Genomic DNA, 15,948 nt, shown 5'->3' with positions numbered 1-15,948 from the left:
TTATGTGAATGTAGCTTTTCAAGCCCAAAATTGGCCTAAAACATTGGATATTCCAGTGAAAGGTACAGTGAGTGATAAACCCAATGAAGAGTTTTCAACCTATTTTTATAATCTGAAGTTATTGTTAGTACCTGTAACTGTATAGTCTGGGCATGTTAAAATATGTTAAACATAAAACCAAAGCAACTTGATACATTAGAAAGGCTAAAACTCTATTTTGGAAAATAAAAATGCACAGAGGTTTCTCCAAACTTAAAATTTTTTTACATTTCTACTTCCAGTGAAAAATGTTGGCTTTTAACGAGAAAAACCTGACTGGTACTGAAAGGGTTGATCTGGGCACAGATTTCTTCAGCAGAGCTGTTCAGAAGGCTTTTCATGCTCAGATTCAATATTATGAGCCAGTTTCCTTGCTAGATCACATCCCTAGTGATATGTCACTGCAGCTTACTGCAATGGCAGGATGCAATGGGGCTTGAGACCTGACTGGATATCAAAGCAAACTGACATGACACATCTTGATATGGTTCTGTTAAAACAAAATGTACCATGGATGAAATGTTAAACAAATACATCTCTGATCAAAAGGGTCTGGGATTTTTTTTTTCCTTTTTAACATGAAGCTGAACATTTCAAAGGAAAGTGTCTATGTATAAAGTATTCATTCCTTAAGCAGAAAACTTCAACAGGAATGCTTGCTTAAATACGAACAAAGGAAATATTTCAGCTTGTGGAGAGGCTATGACACATTTTTTAATGTCTAGCCCTGTAAAAAAATCAGTGCTAAAGATAGATGATTTCTATCTTCTCTCTAGTTTTTCTATTAAATTTTTTACTCTCTCCCTCTCTGCATACTTCCTCATGTCACATTTCCAATTACTGAAGCCCATTAGTTGTTTAGCAGAGGCAGGAGCTGTGCATTCATAAACTTAGTAGAACACACGAAATGGAACAGAGATTTAATGCAAAAGAGAATAGAGGAATAATGCACAGCAATGAGAGAAATCAGAGCCATAGGCAGAAGATCAATAGGCAGGGGTCTATCTAGAAAGTTGTATACAACAATAGAGAGGAAAAAAATACAGAGTCAGTGGTAGGTAAAACATGAAAGTAGCGGTGCTAAAAAGAGAGTGGTTTATCTGGTGGTAATTCCCACACATGCACTTTTTTAAAAGGGAAGAGGAGGGGGTTCTTTTAACCTTGGGAGTTTCAATAGTTGATTTTTACTGAAATCCTCAAAAAGTCTGATCAATGTAACAGGTGGGGGTAGGACATGCATTTTGCTATCGGTGAAATGTTTTTCAAACAGTGACACAAACAGCAATTAGATGTACTGTCCTACACTGAAATGCTAAGCGTTTTCCATGTCATATGGCAATTGTGGAAAAACTGTGTATTTACTGAATTCAAAGGAAGTTTTGCTGTTGGGTTTGATAGGATGAGAACACCATCATATGAATTTGGGGGCTGGAGGCTGTGGTGGCACTTCTTTTGGTGGAGCATCTGCAGCTCTTGCAGCCCATCCCAGCTCCCAACAGATTGGCCTGGGGTTGTGCTGCAGCTAAACGAAAGGCTTCTTAAGCATATCCTCAGTACTCCTCATAATTATTCCCATAGGGTGCAAACCCCGTTTTCACAGGGAACCATTAATTCTTTATAACAATTTTCCATAGCATATAACAAACTAGCTACCATGGCAGCAGTATTAGTTTTTGTAACAAATGAAAAACATTTTACTATATAGCTTAATTTTCAGAGTATGAAATGAGAGTAACTAAGCACATTGTTTATAATGAAACTTCTATGGCTACATCTCCTCATGCTACCCAGTAACCTGACAAGTGAGGTAATGTAAAATCCACCTATGGTGGGAGAAATTATTTCATTTAATTTTTATGTCAATATACTAACTTAGGAGAAACCTGCTGAAACATCAGGCTGCAAACAGTGCTGCTTGTATGGATACGATCTGTGATTGTTCAGGCACCCTGTTGCTACTCAACACTCCTATACACATCAAATGTTGGAGGCTGTTTCTGAACTGTCTCTAGCATACATTTCATTTGAGAATCCATAGACATGTAACCTCCTAAATGCTCCCTAGAAATGTCCTAGCCATTTCCACATCTGGCCTCTAGCTTGCTGCAATCTGTTGCTGTTCTCAGGTCCATGTGTTTCCTGATTTCCTATTGTGCATTGACAAACCACATTTCCCTTGCCACATGCTTCTCTGTGTATTCCAGCTTCTATTGAAGAATAGGGTCTCACAAGGTTCCATAAGCAATTAAGATTCCTGGGAGGAAAATGAACCTACTTTTCATTCACTTTTTTTGATAGGAAACTACAGAATAACAGGAAAAAGCAGTACTAACTTTAAGCCTACAACCTTCAGGCATCACTCTAAGGAGATCAACAATGGCGCTCTTGTTATTGCCTGGCTGGAGGCAGAGGCTACTATTCTTCATTATGCTTTGCTGGATATCTAATTGGCAATATAGAGTCATGACAACTCCCTTTGTCCCTTTTGTATTACTCAGATTCCTTTTTTGCTCACAGGTAACCCCTAAAACCCATATGTAATTTTGCTTTCTTATTAACTTGCCAGTCCTGAGAAAAGTTGGGTTTGACATCATAAGATTTCAAAGCTTAAACAGCAATTCTGGTCATGTCGCTGGTAAGAGTCTTACAATTTAACTCAGTATGGAGGCAAATACTGCTATCATGCTTTAATGAATACCACTTAACCTTTTGTCATACCGCATTTCCTACTGGAAGCCTTTCTGGCTGCTTTAGTCACGTATTAAGCACAGTCCAGCATGATGAGCTTGCCCTGATTTCTCAAAGCATCCATCCCTAAATAAAAAGGTAAGAATTTTAGAAAAGAAACAGGCTAGAAATACATATTACTAGATGATATTCCATGGTGCATAAAAGAGAATAGTAGTCTACAATATGTGTTTTAACCTATCTATGAAAGCTTACAGACTCTCTTAAGTCTATCTAAAAGAGGTCGAGAACTTTTGGAATGATTTCTGAAACTGTGTCCTACTGATCTAATCTTTACTCACATCTACAGGCTCCCCCTAAACATGGTAAATGATTGTCTGTATCCCTCACCCCCTCTCCAACTTTTATATACAGAAGCTACAAAAGGATTTCTAAGCCAATCTCATAGGCTTGTCTCTCACCAGGTTTTTAAATATATTGCTGGGTGTGAAGGTGGAAGCAGTGCGGTGCCTGCTGGCGTGCAGAGCAAGCTGTCTTTTGTTGCAGCCCCTTTATGTTCAGAACCCTAGCGAGCACTGGCTGCAGTCACAGGGTGTGGGAGGAAAACGGATCACTGTCTGTCCTTCACTGGTATCATCCCCAGAGTACTTCCCTTTACACAATACAGCACAGAGACAGGGGGTTGGCATCTGCTCTCTGTATTTTTTCCAACTCAACTTTCACAACTCGGTCATTAGACATCCTACACCAAGCCATTTCTGTGGTTTTATAAGCTTGCACAACAACTGATGACAGAAAAGATTTACTTTTAGCCCTCAGCCACCATTTGCCTTTGTTTTTCCACCTCTCTCTAATTCAAAGAAATAAAATACCTTTCAAAGCTGAGATATTTTCATCCTTGGGCAATAAACACAAATTGTATAAGAGCAGGAGGTGTTAATCTATGTACTTCCTGATGGGAAGTGCATAAAGAAGAGCTGGGATGAAATGCACTCCATTTCTTTTCACTTTCTAAATTCTCTATGCAGTCATGTAGATGGACAAATGCACAAATGTTTGTGAACAACACCTATGCATTTATATACGTGTCTTGGGACGAAGGGTCCTGAAAAATCACTGCCTCAGCTGTAGCACCCCAGGTTGTCAGGGGAGGTGAGCTGTTTATTCAGGCAAGTCCACAGGCAGTGGATTCAACAGAACAGACTGAGTTTAAGGTGGTCTATCCTTACACTGGATCATTCTTCCTGCAATTTATGGATAGACATAAAAAGCCTTAAACCCACACCTCCAGCTACTCTAAAGCTGAGTGCAGTTTAGAAAGATACTCGTGATATAAGATAAAATATGCTTGGTGCTTTGTCCCTCTTTGTCCCCATGAGCATGCAGATTTTCATATTGCAGCACCAGACAGGAATCTGCAAGCACGTGGGATTTTACACTTTCATCCCCCTATTTTTGTCACTCCTGTCAGTTGATTTTCTGCACAGCTTAATTTTGCACATACAAGGAGATTGGTTTTCTGACACCACAGAGGTCATTATGTTGAGCTGTAAGAATTTTTCATTTCACTAGGAAGACTTCAAAGCAGAAACTAAAAGCAGATGTTCAGGTTTGCTGAGCAGTCAGTCCTGTCCTGCCTTGAAAATCTCCATAGCCTCTTTATTAACAGCCTGAAGTTTCTGGTTACTGATTGTCAAGGGGAAATTCGTTTGGAATGAAGCCTTCCTGTTAATTTTTATTGCTGCCTTCTGAGTTTAGACCCAGAGAACCTTACATCCTTCATAACACCATCCTCCAGAGGGAAGGCTTACTTACCGGAGTATTAGTAATGAGTTTACTTGCTGGTTAGACACCAGCAAGACTACAAGTTTTATCCAAAGGAAAATAAAAACAAAATGCTCGATTTTTATTGTTTTATTGGCATCCATTACCTTCAGCTGCAGCCTCAGAAAATCTGAATGCTCCAGTGAGACCACCAAGAGAGTCTGCCTTTGTTCCTGAGATACTAAATAGCATGTAATTGTATTTGCTGTAAATAAAATGCGATGAATTCGCAGTGATAGGATTGTATTTTCCAGGAGTGAATGCAAATTGAGGGAACTTTTCCTTTTTCCTACTAGACTACAGATCTATTTTATTAACTGTTTCTATGAAAAAAGCACACAGAAAAAAGCACTACCCAAGGTTACAAGTCCAGTCCATCTGTCCCAAAATAGTACTATAACGTTATTATTACAAAGTGAGGAGCAAAACAGGAACATATTCTTGCTCAGATAATTCAATCACCAGACAGCAAAAACAGAGGGAAATAAAAATAGCTGACTTCCCCCACTATTTGCAATCCCAAAAGAATGTAGGCACTACAGCATCAATAGTGATCAAGAATCAAAGATAGGAAGCAGTATATAAGGCTGTTCTGACCCATTGGTGGAAATGGTCTCCATCTATGGCAGAGCCTGTGTTCAGCACACTGGAACTGCTCAGCTCTCATTATTTCCTAGGTACTTCATATAAAGGACTCAAACTGCAGAAGGCTGTCGGTAGCTTATGACACGGTTGTACTATCCTACTTACCCGTCCTTCTTCCTAACCCACACAGATTCAGGCTGTGGCCAACACTAGAGGGCTGAGTATATAATTGCACACCGATCAGTCATGTCATAGCAGTCATGAAATCCTGAACTGATTCAAAAGCTTCAAAGGCCATTACATGGACTTTAAACCCCAAGGACACTCTCCTCCTCAGCAGCTCTGGTACCGTGACAGGTATCCCTACCTATTGGTTAACTCTAGTGGAATACTTGTGGTGGGGTGGGATCATGTCATAAACTAGAACTCCTCAAATTTAGGTCTTCTCTAAAACTTGCATATTTGTCACATAAACCCTTCCAGACCTAGTTTTGGCACAGTGATGTTCCTCAGCTGATGTTGTGCAGCAACTGATGTTGCTGATAAAAACCAACAACTGCGATATTGCCATAATTTCTCCATTGAATTCGCTTTGTACTGTACACATAGCTTGAACGAACTGATCCAAAGTAGTCCTGGCTTTAACCCTCAGTTATGATTTGCCGATCAGTGCAAAGAACCATCAGTCTTTGTGGGATGACAGAAGAGTATGTCTGGAAGGGACTAAAAAAGACTAGTTAGTCTGTTCTTTTGCTCTGAGGAAGATCATGTCCGGCATATTAATGACAGATCATAGTCTAACAATTTTTTAAAACTTCTAGTGATACAGTTCAAATAATCTAAGTTGCTTGCTCATGTGTTTTACTACCCTATAGCAAGGATAGTAAGCAAGTTTTTAATAATATGTAACTAAGGTCTCTCCTTATTTCATGTAAACTGATAATTTTCCTGTACCCAGAGAACACGGAGAACAGCTGGCCAACATACTGCCTCAAAGGAGCCTTTTGCGCTGCTGCTGGGTCCCACCACTGGTAGAACGTCAATCCTGCCTCCCCACATCGCTAGAAATGCATCTTCAAAGGGGTTCCTATGAAAAAATGTCCCTCATACAAGCATGCAAACATAGTTTGATGATTGTAGAGACAGAAAAATTGAATTTTAAAAGAAATAAAGGGCGTGTACCTTGAAACTCAATATACACTGACAAGAAAAGCATGATTTGAGAATCAGAGCTGCCATGTAAATGTAAAAATGTCCTCTTACCAATTAATGTTTTGAAGTCTTTGCCTGGATATAGAGGATATTTGACATCATTATACTTCAGAATAGGGAAAACCCAAAATTCAGATTAATTTATTTCGTTTTACAGATTTGAACAATATCAACTGACTTTTACCCCACTTTTAAGCTTTTCACTCCTGGCAGCTGTTGCATTTCTGAACAGAATCCCAAGTTGCAAGATACTACAAGGCTGGTTATCCTTTTAGTATTTTGTAGCCAAGAGGAATCACAAAATAGTAAAAATCTCAGGAAATTTTACATTTGTGTTCTAGTCCACCTTGGAATTGCAAGAAGATAATAATTTAGCATTCTTGGATGCCTTTTTCAAGTTTCAGGGTTTACCCCTTAGAACTAAATGTCATTAGAGCTAAATGAAATGTAACAGAGCAGCTTGATGTATCCTCTCTCAAAATATGTTCCATTTCAGTGGCTTTCAGCCTGTGGTGCCAGTAAAGTTAGGCCAGAGAAGTTCACAAAAGATAGCTAAGAAGAATGCTCATTGCTAGTAGACTGGCATTTATTATGCTGGGAATCACACCTCCATGGACGATTTTTAGTAATCCACAAATTGAAGAAGGATAATGTTTTTTACCCAAGCTCCAGTGTAAAAAAAATTAATGTAAGGGGCTCTGTGGCCTCTGTTACATGGGAGTCCAAATGGGGTTATGACAGAGGGTCACTTTCCTCTTTTCACTGTAACTCAGAGGGTTGTCTGCACAACAGAGCTAAATACGTGTATGCATATTCAGTTCTGTGCATAGCTGAACTTATATCTCATAGTGGAGAATTTGGTGGTATGGGTTTCTGGACACTGTAAATGACACTGTGGTGCCATTCATAAATGTTGTCATTGCTGAATGACTCCTTAGATGAATAATATTTTTTTCTTGGTTCTAGTTATCCTTGAAAAGTCAGTGAAGGAAATCGCAAGAATCCCTGGAACAGCTAAGGATACAATTAAGAAACTTCTTGCACATAAAAACAGTGTGAAAAAGCATGAAACAATCAAGAATACGATCCCAGAAGCAGCTGTAACACCAGTTTCTAAGACCCACTTGCAGTTATTGGACTATGAAGGTGGTATTGATCTTGGTGGGGGCTACACTGAGGAAGAGAAAGAAACTGAAGCTAATGCAGAAGAGTCAGATGAAGAGGAGAAGGAAGATTTTGAGAATCAAATTGACCATGAGCAAAGCCTTAGAGGAGATGTCTTTTGTAAGTTTCTTCATTTTTAAAAAATCTGGTTTCAATGTAAAATAATATATATAAACACTAAGAAAATCAACATGAAACATTAGAGCCATTTTGTGACAATTTACTTGTAGAGAATGAAAAGCAACCTAACATACCTACTGGTGAGACTGAAGGTACCAAATCTCCCTTTTAGGGGAATCTGTCTGCAGTCAATGTGAGCAGAGACAGAGTGCTTTGTCCTGACAGCCCCTCTGCAGGCTGTGCTTTCAGAGCAGCTTAGGCATAGCACATACCTTCCCCCCATTTTCTTCACAGAAGCCCCAGCAAAACAAGATGGTGTGCTGCTTCATTATGAGTAAGACAATGATTAGCTTTGATTCATGATAGGCATACTCATCATCCTAAGAAGGGTGCATTGTTCAGAGGAAAAACATAGACTTTGGTGTCCTTGTGTTTCAAATAATACAGACCATATAATAAGCACCACTGTTGTTTCTGTCATTCCCAAAAGAAAAATAGTGATGTGAATCACAGGGGGTTGTTTTAATTCCTTTTGTTTAATGTGAGAGTTCATCTGAATGGACACACTCAAATTTAAAGCATCTGATGTTATTTGAGCAGGAGTCTTGCTTAAGTTCTGACATCAGTTATTTATCAGGAAGATTGCCAAAGGTTTCCTCAGTCTGTTTTCAGGTATTTCTTTCCAGCTATTATTATGTATGCTATGCAATTTCTTCCTGTGTTCTTTAAAGTTTTCAAATGTATTTTAATTGGCCTTCAGTACATCTGTCTCAGTCAAACATTCTTCAAGGAAGTGGCAAACATATATGAAAAATACACCCTGCTAGTAGTTTATTCATGATACTTTCTCTTTTCTGAAGTATTGAAAAATAATAAATACTATCCCCCAGTAACTAAAATTATGCAGCATATTTCATAATTATAAAAACGAACACAAATTAAGTTTAAGTTAGCATTCCAATTGTTGCTATTTGATTTTAAAAGACACATAAATATATTTTTTTAAAGGAAAGATCATTTTAAGGTCCTATAGAAAAAATGGTCTGTAATATTGCTTCTGTAAGAAAGCCAAGAAAGAATATTATTATTCACCTAAATACATTTCAGAATAGAAGCTTCTTTGCCAAAGGCACTCTTCTCCTAACATTGCCTTTTTTCGTTTTTCAGTGGTAATTGGCCTATTTCAGTTCAGGCTAAGGGTAGAGTAATATTGCTTCCCCGAATTATGCTAGCGAGCTGATAAACAGTGGAGTCAGGCCTTTGTTCACCAACCTCCTCCCTTCCCACAAATATTAACAGTGAGTACTTACAGCATATTTCAAGTTTGCTGACAATATCAAACTGGGGAGAGCGACCCATACGCTAAAGGCCAGCACTGCTATTAAGAGGGCCTTGGCCAGGCTGCGGAAATGGGCTGACAGGAACATTATCAAGTTCAACAAAAGCAAATGCAAAGGGAGAGAAAAGCTTTATGAAACGTTACAGATTTGGGATGACTGCTTAGGAAGAAGCTTTGTAGAAAAAGGGAAGTGATTCTTCCCCTCTATTTGGTACTTGTGAGGCCACATCTGAGGTGCTACGTCCAATTTTTGGCTCTACATTACAAGACAGATGTGTAGATACTGGCATGAGTCTAGCAGTGCTCCACCAAGGTCAGGGGCCTGGAGAACTTGGTATATGAGGAGGGGCTGTGAATAACTCTTTTTTTCAACCTTAAGAGGAGAAGGCTAAAGGGAGATCTTATAGCTGTCTTCAACTATCTAATGGAAGGCTATAGGGAAGGCACCAGATTCATTACCTAAGCCTCAGCCTATCTCTTTACTCAGCCTTTCACTCCTGACAAGCTTATGCCACTTCCTATCCTTCTTCTAAGGATCCCTTCATAAGTCACTTACCTATAAGAGGTAGCAGGTGCAGGAGCTGAAGCCAAATTGGGGTTGAAGTTTTCACTAGAGGGCAAGCAACCCTTGGGGTTCAGACTTACCATGCTGGTACTGCCAAATGCATTTGAGAGTCTCAGACCAAAGGATTAAATTACTTCCCTCTGTTGTCTCATGAGAATAAACAAATAGTTAAAAACAAACAGGTCTTTTGATGGCCAGTCTCATACTTTTATGACTAGAGAATTCTGTTTCGCATACATTTCCGCTAGAACACTATCCTAAAGAAGGACATAACTCTTCCCAGTCATGCTAATTAATCCAAAGCTGGCCATAATCTTTCAGGAGGTATGGAAGAAGTGAGCAGAAGACAGTTGCAATATATATGTCAACATCTGTTAAGACTAGGTTCTCAGGTACTCAAGCTTCTTCCTGAAGGTAAGTGAATGGGGAGCTTGCATGTGCCAAGAGAATGGTGTGAACTGACCAGTACTGGTGGTACCAGATACATTCAGCTAAATGTGTTTGACTGGAAAGAGCTCAAAAAGATTGACTAATTAACTGCAAAATGCTAGTGGAACCTGAAGGGACATTTACCCTCAGCAAGAGTGTGCTTCCCTGTAGTTGTGATTTCTGTAGAGACAAAAGCTTTTCTTTCCAAACAGAATTGCAAGAATATTGCTGGTCTAGCACTTTTAGGGGCATAGTACTAATAGGTTCTGTAAAGAGTTATTATAAATAATAAATTAAATATTTATAAGTAATACTGTTATTAGTTATAGATACGTTTATTCAAGATTCTGTGCCCTAAAGGACTGTGGGTTTTTCTGCTTCCTCAGTTGTGAGGCAAGGCAGCCTGTTAGAAAAAAAAGATCAACCAAGACAGTCCTCCTAAGCCTTTCTGCCTTTCTGTGATGGATGGATGGATTCAGGGATTGAGGGAGATAGCTCAGACATCGCAACATGTTTCTTCTGTAACTGGCTTGGACAGGTCAGGAAGGATTGCCAGAAATAGTGCGCCCAGTGTAGGGTCACCATCTTCTTTGGTTAAAAGCACATAGGGCTCTGGTCTCTGTGCCTGGTGTCACGAGGGCAACATGCTCTCGTGCACTGGGCTACATGAGTTGATGCAGTCGCAAAAGGTGGATCATGTAGCCTTCCGTTTGAGTACTCAGTGCTACACTATTTGGCATAGATTCATTTCAGTTTGAGTGAGGGCACACAGGTAAGATCCTTTGTCCGTAGGAAAAGCCAAGTCAAAATAACATACAAGAGATTTTTGTTGTGATGTTTGGTGAGATTCTTTTTCAAGGACTTTCTCAACCAAATCAGAACATTTGAACACCATACACCCAGTCGAGGCAGAGACTACTTGTCTCTACAAAATTGCCACTACAACTGACAGCAGTAACAACTAATATTATTGCTTGAAAATATTAAAGCACTGTGTTTTATCTGTATTTTTGCCTATACTGTTTTTGTTCCAGTCACATTTGGCTGGAATTTGCCATTATTAATATAAAAGATTTATATGCTGAACATGCCAGAGAGATTTTATTTCACTGGGGGATACTGGCAGAGGTTGGTGTGCTTCTTCATACAGGGATGCTAGTATGCCCAAGATGTAGTTTCATTAAGTATGTGAATTTATATTATTTATGGCTTTCTTTTTGATACCAACTATGTATAGGACTTAAAGCATTGTGCTATTTGCATTTTTCTTTCAGGATGGGTTGTATAGGTTAAGTGTGTCCTTTCCTTTTAAATTTTCATATGCTATACTTGATCCTTGTTATTATAAGAATTCAGTCATGATCCAGGCACCTAATTATTTGAACTTTTGGCTTTTAAAGCACTTCCATTTTTAATGATAGTGATCCTTTGGAGTACATGATTAGCTCAAATTTACAGCTCATAAATTTACAGGTCCTTGTCTATTCAGCAATGATTCCTTTACTACCACGATAAGTTCCTCCATATAATCTCCTCAAGTATTCACATAGCATCTGCCTTTGTATTATTAATATTGGTATTGTTTGTCTTCCAGGAAGAGCAGTTAATTAGGAAAAATTGATAGGTCACACTTTTCAGAGATCCTAATTATTGTTTTTAAACTTATTTTTTAATCATAGTAGTTTTACTACACAATAAATATATAAGGAGCCACAGAAAAATACTGCAGGGAAAAAATGAACTATTGTATAGAGATTGAAGTTATTAAAATAGGCCAACTATCAAGATACAGGACCTTCATGAAAACTACTACTCACAGGTTTTTTTAAAAAACACAATAGTTAAAGATAGCAAAGTGAAGCCACCAACGTTTAAGAAATGTCAAAATTAAGGTCATCTGTGAAAACGTAGATTTTTCTTCTTATATTTTTATACCTTATGATACAGTCTGTAATTACTTTAAATTACTATTTTCCATGGAATCCTTACCTTGCCCAGTGTGAAGGAAGGACCTATCCTGCTGTGAAAGGTGCAGTTTAATAAATAGGACTCTGTCCTATCGATTGCAAAAATTGGAGACATATAGAAAATGAGTAAATCTAAGTATTGGAAAGCTCCTTACTGTGTGGGAAATCCCCTTTCCGGATATGAAAGAAGGCAGAGAGAGGTGGGCCAAAGTCCTTGGTTATATAAGCAATGACTGTACAGGTGCTACACTCAAGCTAGAGGTGAACTTACAGTGCACAGCCTTAATTCCGTCATTTTCTAACGTTTCAGTGCTTTTTGTATACCATTCATATTCCAGAATGGATTACGGTTCTTGATTATGATGGATTGCCAACTGCAACTAAATTCCATATTCTGTACTTTATCAATTTATGAAACTCATTAATCATGTAGCCATCTATGTTCCTTTGATAGCACCAAGAATGATAAAGAGGTTTTGGTTTTCTGGTTTATTTGGCAATACTAAAAATGGACTGTTTCCCTAATGGGTTCTAGGCTCTGAATTCTGAACAAGAGTACTCTATCAGTTAATGAGGATGTTTGCTCGTAATCTTATTCTCTTCTGATATTTAGACCACTTGTTTGAGCGAATAATGCTCAGACCACAGCTCAGTCCACAGCTGCAGATAAAAGGCTCAAAAGATGTCAGACATCTGGCGAATGTAATTCTTTCAGAGGAGAATGTGGTAGCAGAGATGTGGCATATTCCTTTCAGTCCGACACAGTGATATACCGTACATATAGGAAGCTAGTCTTCATTTTACTACTTCTTATATTCTGCTTGATTTTTTTACGGTGCCCACTCTGGTTTTCTGGGGTTTTTTTATGGGCTTTGAACATTGGAGAACAGTGTTGGAAAGACAGCACCTCAGAATTCTGTGTGTTAGAATTACCAACATGTGAGTTACCTTCCCCAAATTTTGTGTGTTATTTTTACATTTAGACTAACTAGGCAAAACCAGGCATAGGCATTTTCCAGGGGACAAAAAAAATCAAACCACCATAACAAGAAATAAAAATATACCCCATTGCCCACACCTAGCACGATTAAATACATGGGTGCTTATATTCTGCTACATGTCTGTTTCTCCAGTATAGCTGCCTCAGCAACAGCTCAATGCGATGCCACAGATGATTTACAAGAAATACAGTCCCACTAACAGGAAAAAAAAAGAATTAAAGCTTTAAGGATAGCACATGCATTACTGCAGACAAATAGAAAATTACTTCCAAGCTATAAACCAAGCCATATTTTTAAATACAAAAATGTCATTTCGACATGCACTGTATGTATTTTTATATACGGCAGTTGGCAAAGCAGAGAGGTGAAACCAATTGCACGTAAAGGAAAATCTATTAGTGTTTTCAGTAAGCTGCTTTAGCACCTCGGTCACTTAGCAGTGCTTTTGTACAGTTTCTGAAGGGTGCCCATAAAACAGTGCTCCACAGACCCATTTGACTGAGCTTCTGCTTGTTGGGCTTGAGGTTTCAGCAGCTTTTTTTTTTTGCCTTTTTTTTCTTTTTTTTACTTTGAACCTTTTAATATTGCAGCTTGGCCCAAGCAGTGCTTTTCCAGATGTGCTCCTGAAGCTTCTTATTGCTTTTGTGTTCTCATTGCCTCTTATTTGACTTACAGACTGACTTCATTGTCTATCTACATGGTACTTTTCAGGCAGACCTCAGCTGCCTTTAGCTGTGCTCCAAGCAAGCCCGGCGCAAGCTAGCTCCAACCAAGAAGTCATGTAGTCAGAGTTGGCACAACTGGCAGACCAGTGCTAACAAACCTGTTTGACAGGCAGAGTGAACTTGTGCCTGCACTTCTAGGACAACACTGCTGTGCACTGTATGAAAGGATATGCTTGGACCTAACTAGCTCTTTTGCTATATCTTATAGTGGCAGGCTGTTATCTTTCTTTACTTAGATATCTGAAGGTCCTCGGCCAGGTGGATGGCTAGGAGGTGGCTCTCAAACCTCATCTACTTCATTATGTGCAGCGATCCCTGTAAGCCTGGTGTTTTTAAAGTGGAATTCTACTTTCATGCATAAATTTGTTTCTAAATCCCCTTCGTGGCACACTATTTAGGCACGTTTGCAGTAAAACAATGTCTCAATGCTTCTTTTCAGCACTACTTTCTCATTTCTGAGGTTAATGCTATGAAGTGTTTCCATGATCTGCAGGCATCCTCAGTAGTTTCAGAGTTGGTTATGTGAGTCCCGTTATTTTTTAGGGAAGTACTTTCAGCCAGCTAGAGCTCACTGGGGCTATTCGATGTTGCAGTGTCTCTTTCCTTGCTGCACTTCCAGATGCACAATACAATTGACAAACTGCAACTAATATGGCTCAAAGAGATTACTCCTCCTCAGAACAGGGGCAAAACCCAGATATATGTCACAGATAGCAGCACTGCATTTCTTGCAGATGCAACAGATGCAAGAACCTGTGTCAGCAACCAGGTGGCTGTTCTCAGGACCAGAATGTCACCAATTTACTTATGCTGAGCTCATCACAGACAATCATAGATGCAACTCAAATTGGTGTTAGTTAGTTAGTTACTTAGGTGCCTCTGAAGACCTGGACACTAGTTCTCTCTGTCACTAATTCCCGTCTATAAGATCAACCCATCTTACCTCATAAGAGTATCATGATGACACCAACAATTACGAATGTATGGCACCATCATATGAAGGGTTTTCTATGCAGACATTATATAGTAGCTAGTGCTGCAGATAAGTAGATGGGTAGGCACCAGCAGTACAGAAAGGGTAGACTCCGCTGTGCCTAAGTGGGTCATATGTGAGCTTTTGTTGGTGAGAGTGTGTTCTTAGGGAACACGAGACCAAGGCCTGCCTTTCTGCAAGCACCACTTGACCGCAGAAGAGCTAAAAAGAGCAATCCTGACTCCTGCCTATTATACAGGAGGCGGTAAACTTTGAATCCTGGCTATGTCTGGTGATGGTCTGATGCAAAATGTAGCCAAATTCCAAGAAGTAAGCTTTCTTGGAAACGTTTCTGTAAGCTGAAGCTTACAGTTTCTCATAATAAGCAGGTGATATCTTTCAGTAAGTGGAGAACCTGAATGTAATGCCTGACACTGAAAACAAAAATAGATCTGGATACAACCTTTGGCTGTTTTTATGTGCATGACAGTTTTTCACTTGAAGCATCTGCAGCACACAGCTACACCTGCATGTATATCCCTCAAGTGAATTCAAGTGTAATTCAATAACTCAATAAATAAATCATCCTGGCAGCTGTTGCCTTCTGTTAAATCACTCCACTCTTTCCAGAACTGATCATATTTTAATAACTCTCTTCATTTTGGCAAGAGTTTTCACAGCCTGAGCCTCTTTCACTAAGTACGAGGCCAAGTTTATGGCATGACAGTAAACTTAACACCTAATCTCTATGTGCATGTTCCTAAATGTGTATATGTAGACATATATTAATTTGGAGAAAGATATATTAATCCTTGCCTTAAGCGAGAATATTATCCAGGTGATTTAAGCAATGGTCTGGGTGAGGGGAAGGCTGCAAGGGCAACAAGAGAGGACACGCTCCTGGCAATTCATCAGAAAGCTCGTAAGATTGCATGAGCCTCCTTTCTCAGCTCAATTCAGCACCTCCAGAAGTGCCTCCGGGGCCTCTTCGTTAGTGTGTGTTTTCTCTGTGTACACAGAGCAATTTTTGACAGTTTTGAAGAAGAAAGGTTAAGTAGATGGCATAGTCTTGATGGTGCTAGGAGGCTTTGGATTGCAGTGGGTTTTAAGTATATTCTTAAAATCTAGTATGTGTTTATGACTGTATGTTGGAGTATTTCAATGGAAAGCCCTAGCTCAGTGGAACTCACGGGAACAAACTCCCCTCTCGACAAATGTGCGTGCATGTGAAAGTCATGACTTTTAAAACATTTGGCACTTGCAGCTAGGAGCATGTATGATACAATGCTGAGGAGGGAAAAGTAATTTCCATTTCCA

At 39.2% G+C, this 15,948-nt stretch overlaps 1 protein-coding gene across 3 annotated transcripts in view; it reads left to right on the top strand.

Annotated features, from left to right (window-relative positions):
* Positions 1 to 15,948, top strand: part of EGFL6 (EGF like domain multiple 6) — a 46,945-nt gene that overhangs the window by 24,247 nt on the left and 6,750 nt on the right. For all 3 annotated transcript variants that reach the window (XR_010376544.1, XM_064475172.1, XM_064475160.1), the window contains one exon: positions 7,315 to 7,632. Coding sequence is in view for 2 of the 3 variants with exons in the window: in XM_064475172.1 (XP_064331242.1) it covers positions 7,315 to 7,632 (318 nt within the window). In the remaining variant the exon portion in view is untranslated. The remainder of the gene's footprint in view (positions 1 to 7,314; positions 7,633 to 15,948) is intronic.

The sequence above is a fragment of the Phalacrocorax carbo genome, chromosome 1 (genome assembly GCF_963921805.1).
Source record: "Phalacrocorax carbo chromosome 1, bPhaCar2.1, whole genome shotgun sequence".
Taxonomy (NCBI): domain Eukaryota; kingdom Metazoa; phylum Chordata; class Aves; order Suliformes; family Phalacrocoracidae; genus Phalacrocorax; species Phalacrocorax carbo.
The sequence above is the reverse complement of the archived record's forward strand: the minus strand, read 5'-3'. Positions and strand labels throughout refer to the sequence as shown.